The sequence below is a fragment of the Parasteatoda tepidariorum genome, chromosome 2, assembly GCF_043381705.1.
Source record: "Parasteatoda tepidariorum isolate YZ-2023 chromosome 2, CAS_Ptep_4.0, whole genome shotgun sequence".
Lineage (NCBI taxonomy): Eukaryota > Metazoa > Arthropoda > Arachnida > Araneae > Theridiidae > Parasteatoda > Parasteatoda tepidariorum.
This window is the reverse complement of record NC_092205.1, coordinates 90907263-90916611: the sequence shown is the minus strand read 5'-3', so window position 1 is coordinate 90916611 and position 9349 is coordinate 90907263. Positions and strand designations below refer to the sequence as shown.

At 27.1% G+C, this 9349-nt stretch overlaps 1 protein-coding gene across 1 annotated transcript; it reads left to right on the top strand.

The window, feature by feature from the left end:
- Positions 1 to 904: 904 nt before the first annotated feature.
- Positions 905 to 8697, top strand: LOC107443862 (translin; the record flags this gene model as incomplete). Its single annotated transcript, XM_043043479.2, is given in 6 exon segments — positions 905 to 983; positions 1083 to 1176; positions 3207 to 3303; positions 4615 to 4730; positions 6332 to 6411; positions 8382 to 8697. Coding segments are annotated over 6 exon segments (693 nt in total). The 3' UTR covers positions 8616 to 8697.
- Between the last annotated feature and the right edge of the window lie 652 nt (positions 8698 to 9349).

Here is a 9349-nt window from a genome sequence, read left to right as displayed (position 1 = left end):
TCGAATAAACCCTTCCCAGGGCAGAAAACAAGAAAGATGGATGTAAACGAATTAAGTTTTGTCTTCGGCAGACGATTCTTCCATTATTCGTCCGAAATGAATATTCTGCGTTCAGCAGTATAGGCTAAATATCAAATGTTGCATCTCTTATTTAGAAGCAGCAATTGCTGTTTAGTTTTGAAAATTTAATTTTTTTATTATAATTTTACAGTTTTTTATTATAATTTTACAGCATAATCTTGTATCTATTTACAATTTAAAAAGTCCTTGAAAAAGTTTTTTGCAATAACCGGACCCTATTTGCACAAATTCATAAAAGCGGACCCTAGTTGAAAAAATGTGAGTAATTTTTTCACATTTTCACGAAAAACGGACCTTTCACAAAATGTCTGAACAGACCCCTGCTAATAGAATATTAGATAAATGTGATGGTTGTGATTCAAATTGGATAAAATCTAATACTCTTGAGGATTTTTATTAAGCTACTGTATTCATTTAGCACAGCTGAAAAAAATTTCTGTTACTTTATTGTTAATATTTAAGATCAATATGAAAAGGTTTTTGGCTCAAAGGTTGTAGGCTGGGCATCACTGCTCTATAAGCAGATTGAAAATCTTTAATTTTTTTTTCTTAGAAAAGTCAAATTTTCGAAGAAAAGTCAAAAAATTTTTTTCAATTGTTCATTGAAATTATGGTTTTCTGAAATATTTAATAATTATTCGGTTACTCTTTCTATTCTTTAAGTTTGATGCATAAGATATTAAATGTTTGTTTTTTTTAAAAATTAAGCTCAAATATTTAAAAAAATCCTTATGAAACAATGTAATATCAATTTGACTTTTGAAGTTTCAGTAGAAAAATCTATTTGTTTAATCAGTTATGTTTTTTTTTTTTTCGATTGTAGAAAAATAATGTCTGAGGATTACACAGAAGTATTTTCTGTTTATCAGAAACATATGGAGGAAGAAGAAAACCTGCGTGAGGTATGTCAAGCAAAGTTTAACTCAATACAGCTTTATTTTTTTATTTTTATTTTTTTTTTTGCGTTCAATTCTAATACTTCTTTATTATTATTGTTTTAGACAATCCGAACTCAAGTGAAAGAGATGGAACAATTAAGCAGAGAAATTATAACTTTGTTGCAAGGAGTTCACAAACCTAAAGGCTTGTCCCAATGTAAGAAAAGATTCTATTTCTCTCTCTCTCTCTCTCTTTTTCATAACTAGCAATCAATAATTTAAGTATTTATTTGGTTTTCAATCTATGCATTTATCCGATTTATTTATCCCCCATAATTGAATTTAATCAGTTTAATTATTTATTGCATTATTTAAATGTGCTGAACTGCTTTAAGCTAAAAATGCATCTTAATTTTGGAAACATATGTTTAATGCTTTTTCAGGTGGCAGCAAGGGATATATTCCATTAATCCTAAAATTTAAGTAAAATTAAATAAATACATTTTAAAATTCAAGCATTTCATTTTAAATTACATTTTAAAATTCAAACATTATTAAAAATAAAAAAAATTTCTTAAAAAAAAGTTGTTGCTTTAATAAAAATATTTAGTGAAAATTTCTGTTCTTTACATTTTTAAGTTTCAAAAATACCCTAAAGTAAGTAAAATATAATATTTTTGAAGTAATTTAATAAATGCTTTTACTTCTTGCAATGTGTTGCATGAGATTGTACCTAAAAATAAAAGGAGAAAACATCTTTAGATCTTATTCAATGCTTAATATGGAAACTAACACAAATGGAGAAACAACTTCTTGAATACATTATGCAATATTGCAATATTTTTGCTTTAAATTTTGAATTTACTTTCAAAAGCTTGAATACCTGGAACATGCTTGAAACAATAACGGAACATCAATAGCAATATTCCTTTTAACAAAAGGTTAATTGCTATCAATGTTTACAAAAATTGATGATAAACAAAAAAAAAAAAATTTAAACTAAAAAGCTGTCTGTAATAATTATTAAAAATACATAAAAATAACCAAAAAAAGGAAGCTTATTATCCTTCTACGAAGGAATTGATGATTATATGATAATGAATTTCATTTAAAAAACTCCAAGTAGACATAAATCAAAACAACATTTAACACGCCCCTAATAAATCATCCATTTTTGCTAATTATCTTATTTTACACTTGATCTTTAAAATATCACTAACCTTGTTTTATCCCTATTTTTTTTTCATGAAATAAAGTTAACAGGTGACAAAAATTACTGAAAATTTTTTCACTTTAAATTTTACTCAAAAAACTATTTTATTTTTTCAAAGCTATGATGTAAATAGAATATGAATGTTACCTAAGCAGTTATTACACTAATAAGAATTCATTATATTAACTCTGTTCAAATTTAATATTGTTTTAGAAATTAACACTTTTTTTTATCTAACCTGAGAAAAAGTTATAATTTAATACATGCCCTATAATTTTTATACGTTTTCATTTTAATGCTCTTGTGATTAAAATTGCTTTTTGAAAACCAATTTAAATTTAACTTTATTATAAATTAATGTTTATAGTGCATTAAAGCCATCGCTAGTATTAATAAATATGGTTGCTTGTTATTAGTTTTATTAAATAATTTAATTCTGGCTCTATTAATCTATGATGAAATAGAAGTGAATTTTCTTTTTCATTAGTAACTTATAAAATTACCAAAATTAGCAAATTATTACTATTATTTTTTTTTTTGCAGAAACTATTGTAAGCTCATTAACAGTCCAACTACCTTCATACAAATAATAATTTATCCATGTTCATAGAGAAATATTGTGCCTAAGATAAAACTTTTAAATAAGCGCCAATCATTTTACATATTTGATGAAATTCTTGCGAGTCTGCATGGGTTCGGTAAGATTATTGCACTCTCATATGCAACTCTGCTGCATTTTGCAAGATATTCTCAGTTTTAGGCTTCATTTTCCACCCCCTCTGATATTGAACTGAAAAATCTCTCGATCTTTTTATGGTGGATAGTATAATAAAAAAAAGAGTTTTTTGTTAGAAACTAGTTATTTTATCATGATCATGTAAAAGTCTTAAAAAATTATTTTGCATTTTTTTAATGTATATGGTGCTTAAAAATATTTTTGAGTGTTTAAAAAGTTCTTAAAATGTGCTTATTTTTTGTTGAAAGATTTGGCTACTCACCCTGATTATGGAATTGAAGTACAAATTTTATTTTAGTATCCGAATTGTGCGATAAAGCTAGAAGATTGTTTGATACGGTACGGAGTCAATATGTTGGTTTACAGAAATTGATTCCTGTTGATGAGTTTTACAGGTTCGTAAACAATTATACAGTCTATATGTATATACAGTAAAAGTCTATTATGACAGTTAATTATAGCCCATAAAATTGTCATTATAAGTAAATGCATGTATTTAATGTTAAAATACCAATAAAAATAGTAAAAAATGAAATAGACATATTAACCTTTTTTATTTTGCATTACTATTTTAAATTTGAAATATATATCTAGAGTAGGCAATTTTTGGCTGCAGAAAGTAGACTAAATTATTTTCTCTCTACTTTATAAAAGGCAAGAAAGACAGGAATGTTTGAGCAAGTTTGTGAGTTGTTGAATAAAAAATGTGATGTCATTTCTGGAGATAAGAGAAGGGATTATTCTAAACTCATCTGTCTTCACATTCTGTATTTTATTTTATTTTATAACCGTCGTTAAACAGCTGATCCAATTTTTGGGTTTACGACTACTAATGTACAGCTCCCTAGCTTTGTAATTTTGAACCCAATCCAGAAGACAAGGGTACTCCTTGATCAAGTATTGGAAGAAATTTGACTTTGTTTAGGACTTATTTATGGAATTAACCTGCATTTGCGTTACATAGAGAGGAAGACCACAATTAGCTTGAGGGCAAGGAAACTCTAACCCATGATCCATCCACCACTGAGGATATTTCATGCCAGCACTGTGGTCGGTGCAAGCCAGATGCGTAATTCATATCGACCAGCCATCGCTCAGATTCAAACCTGGTTCACCTCATTGGAAGACGAACGCTCTATCCCCTGAGCCATCACGGCTCCTTCTTATTCTATGTACTATATTTTAAAAACAGTGGTAGAGCGCAATGAATTACAGGCGCACCATCAGCTGGTTCATGATTTTTTCATTCTCTGAAATCAAACCGAAAAATATCTCGATCTTTTTATGGTGGCTAATATAATCAAGAAAAGGTCTTTCTCAGAAACTAGTTATTTTATCATGATCTTTGAAAATTATTTTGCATTTTGTTAATGTATATAGTGCTTAAAAATATTTTTTGAGTGCTTAAAAAGTACTTAAAAGGTGCTTATTTTTTGTTTAGAGATTTGGCTACGCACCCTGTTTTCTGTATCCACAAAATTCTGTATGATTTTGTATGGATTGTTACATGACAAAGTTACATTCAATATAATCAATACATCATGTAGACTTATAAATTGCATAATTTTTTATCAGTTATTTAAGGGATATATGAATATAAACTAAAAGGAGTTTGATCCAATTATTTTTGATTATATGCTGTATGAAATGTATTTATATTAATGAAATCGGTATTTTTAGTTATAATTAAATTCTTATTCATTTAGATATCATGAACATTGGAGGTATGTGACTCAACGTTTAATATTTTCTGCAGCTTTCATTGTCTTCTTAGAATCAGGAAAACTTCTTACCAGAGAGGTAGCAGCAGAATATTTGGGAAGTTAGTGTCTTTTATTTACAAATCTTAGTAAGTAAATAAAAAAAATGTGAAAATAAATTTAAATCTCAGTCTTCGTACTGTATCTCTATTAAGTTTTAGTTTTAGAAAATAGTTGCCAAATTTTTATGTTAATTGTTTTTTTTTTTTTGCTGTTGCTGTAGTCGCATGCAAAAATTTCAATTTAAATACAACGTTGACTTAAAAAATGAAGATTTAAAATTTGTCAGAAAAAAAACGCTTTTCATCAAAGATCTCTAGTGTTGAATCTTCTTACATTATTCATTTTTATAATTCAGTATCACATTCCTTGTCTCGGGAATTGTTTACGAATTAAGTATTTTCAAGTAGGTCCAGAGCAGTAGAAAATCACATTGTGGGGAAAGAGATTTTTAACAACCTTCACCTGTCGTAAGGTATCCCTAGATTGAATCGAGTTAGCATAGTCTTATATACTAGTGAATTGATGTTTAATAATAGTAGTGGTAGTTACTCCACAACTTCAATGTTTTTACCTACCATTTTATTAATTTAAGGAATTAATTACGATTTTATAATTGCAGGAGTTAGTACCTGATGAGCCATCTTCTAATCATATGAAGTTCATTAGGCTTTTTAGTCTTACTTAACTGTATTTGTTATTGAAATTTTTAGTACTCTTAAGTTATTTCATGGAATAAACCTCAATAATTTTTAAAAGAAAAATTTGAAGAAGTATTGATTGCGGGACTTTTAATTTTTTTTTAAATACTTAGCAAGTGCAGTAAAATAGTGTTATGTCATATTTGTTATTTCAAAAATTTAATTCATATGTTTATCATTTAATTTCAAACCAATTAGAGACCATAGACTAATTTACTTCGGACAAAAATATTTAGCTTCGAAACTAACTGTATTTTCATTTCAAAATTATTAAAACTACTGCTTAATCATTTGATTGAAGAAATATTGAACCTAATTACAAATTCCATTCCAATTTATTCAAAGATTATTTATGGATGTATTTAGTTTTCCTGGTTTGCCAAGTTCTCTATATATCTTTATCAATTCAGTATGATAAATGATATTAATCTTTTGAATGTGTTATCTGTATTTAGAGCTCTAAAAGGCATCAAATTACTTTTCTAATGTAAGTGTAACTGACTGTAATTTTAAATTAATTTTTCTTCTTTATGTAATTGAATAAATAATTATTAATTTAAATAGAGTGCGTAATTTTATATTAAATATATCTATAATTATTCAAAAAATTCTGATATGGTGACTTAAAATATCAAGAATGGAGTTCTTTGCCAAAAACATGTTATTTTATCTTGATTAACTAAAGTCTAAAAATGTTTTTGCAGATCGTTGATTTTATGTATATATAACTTTGTAACTTTGAACAATAGGAAGAAAAAACTTTATTTTTGTGCATTATCTAAATTTGATTTTTTTTTTTAAAGTGTTTAAAAATATGCTTTGAATGCCTAAAAGTTTTTCATTTTTTTGTTGAAAAATCCGGCTACACACACTGGGTTAATACCCCAAGAACAATATTTTTTTTAAAATTTACTTTTTGTCAGAAATTTTTTTAATTAATTATTTTTCATTTTAATTTGTAGTAAGTTGTAATCCTGCTGATGGATTTCACATAGAACTTGATGATTTTCTTTTGGGTCTCTTGTTGTTAGCTGAAGAACTGGTAAGTTATAAGCTGAAGAATTAGTATTTTTGCAGTCTAAAACTGCTTTTGCACTTAAAAAAAGTAAAAAGCTCAGTGGCGCAACAGCCCATAGAGGGCCAAGGCCTACTGTGCCCATTTTATTATTATTATTTTTTTATCTTGGGCTCTAGGATGCAGGAGCAGTTGTTACGGTTGGATGGTCAACAGAACGCAGAACCGCCAGTGTTTAGTCCCCAAAAGTGCTTGGTACACATTTTATTGACCCACTGAAGGGATAAAAGGTTGAGTCAACCTTGTCCAGTTTGGGGATTGTACCCTAAAAAATAATATAGTCAATAAAGAAAAGTTTTTTTTTTACTTTGGCGTGCATCCATTCATTAATTTTATCTTTAAATTTTGATTAAACTGAAGATTAGTAAATGTTTTCATCAGTTGAAGAACTCAGTCATATTGATGGCAGAAACCTCATCACTGACCTTTGACTTCATGACCTTTTAAGAAATGCCAACAACCGTCACACTAAAGGCTGTCTTGAGAATAGTAAAATTTCAACTACAAACCTGATGGCAATGAATTGTGCACTACACATGGAAAAAAATGATTTTCTAGAAAATGTTTGTCCATGTTCCCGAATAATCATAGACACTGGGATATCTGGAAGTGATGTAGTGTGGGTATCTCAATCCTGATTGGTTGTTGAAACGTGGCATTTGTTTACGTTAGCAACTATTCTTTCCATTCTATTTCGAGTAAGCCTAGTCCGTCAAGTACCAATTCTCTTAAGTAACAAGCCTATATTCTTTCACACAGATTTCAATTCTTTCACTATATATTTACACAAAGACAGACACGAAGCCATGTAGGACATAAACAAACTTATTATCCATCGAAGTTTCCAGATACACAAAACAAAATTATATCCTGGTTACAATAAAATACACAAACAAATAATAAATCAAAGTTAAGTAAAAATAGTTGATGAGAAAGGATTATATGTCAACAAATTCGATGTGCGATAGGGTATTTAATGAACTTGACGTTAATTAACATTCTAAGTTATGCAGAGAAACTTAGCTCAACTTAAAGACGCCATTTTGCTGATAAAGATTCGCTGGCGCTGACGTCATAGGTCGCATGGCTGGGTATCGGTTGTCTTTTTCTTTTTAGAATGCAAGTACCTAATTGAGTAATTTTCACATGGTTAAACTTACCATCCGCTTGACTGATCCCAACCAGTCTGCAGGGCTGGAAGGTGAATAATACTGTTTAAAAAAACATCCAACAACATCAAGATTTAAAAAAAAAATCTTGCACTATTCATTTGAGTACAACAATTGTCTGCTATATATAATAAAAATTTTAAGATTTAAAGTATTTCATTGAAATATTTTGTTTAAGGAATAAATATTTTGAGATGTGAAATTATATATATATATTTAGATTTAAAAAAATTTTTAAAACAATTTAAAAAGATTTTTAAAAAATTTATCGCGCTATTCATTTGAGTATTAAACTTGAGTAGAACAATTTTCTGCTATGTATAATAAAGATTTTAAGATTTAAAATATTTCATTAATATATTTTGTTTAAGGAATAAAGGTTTTGAGATGTGAAATTATATATATATTTTTTTAGATTTAAAAAAAATTTAAAAAGATTTTTAAAAAATTTCTTCCACTATGAGTATGAAACTTGAGTACAAAAATTTTCTGCTATATATAATAAAGCTTTTAAGATTTAAAATATTTTGTTTAAGGAATAAATATTTTGAGATGTGAAATTATAGATATATTTTTAGATTTTAAAAAAATGTAAAAAGATTTTTAAAAAATTTCTCACACTATTCATTTGAGTATGAAATTTGAGTACAACAATTTTCTGCTATATATGATAAAGATTTTTAAGATTTAAAATACTTCATTGAAATATTTAGTTTAAGGAATAAATAGTTTGAGATGTGAAATTATATATATATATTTTATTCGTAGAGCCGTCTTTCTTTAAATTGTGCAACTCATGGAGATTACAAGAAGCCAGTGCAAATTGCTGAATTTGTCTCTGAAATGAATGTTGGATTCCGTCTATTGAATTTGAAAAATGACCTTCTGAGAAGAAAGTTTGATGGTCTTAAGTATTGTCTTAAAAAAGTTGAAGAAGTTGTGTATGACTTATCTATACGAGGTTTGAAATCAACTCAAGAAAGTGATTCAAAAACTGCATAATATTTTTAATATTGTAATCAGCATTTTTCTTTGATTTTATTTTTTTCATTTATAGAAAATAAACAATTTTTTTAATTGTTAATTATTATTTTGTAATTATTTGTTATCACAAGTTATTACCTGCCAAGTTTCCCTTTTTTTAAAATACAGATTCCCATATTTTGCAAATTTCTCTATCAAGACTATGAAGGGAAATTTGTATAAGTTGAAAATTAAATCTTATTGGTTAAAAGAAGAAAGAAAAAAAAGTCTTTGATCTTATCAAACTTATTTAGAGGAATGTTTATAGTTATATGTAGATTATAAAATATTTATAATTACTAATTTGAATAATGAAAAATATCAAGGGAAAAAATGCTCTTCTCTGCAAAGAATTTAAAATTATAAATTTAGAGTTCATAATTGTCCTGATTTTCCTGATAGGAAATATCATGTGCCTATTTTTCCTTATTTTTAACTTTTTGTCCTGATGTAAGTGATTTTCATGTATAATTAGAGTATCATAATTTCTATGAATATAAATTAAGATTTTAAAAATCTAAAGATTTTCAATAATTTTTATTTTAATTAATAATGCTAGTAGAAATAGCAAAATTCAATTGTTCAGGTTTTTAATATTGTTTTAGGCTTCTGTAAAAAAAATTTCTTCCTTGCTGTTGAAATTTTTTCTCAGTAAGCCCGACTCCTAACTGCAAAGTAATGTTAAAGATAAACCTAACATTTTTAAATAGAAA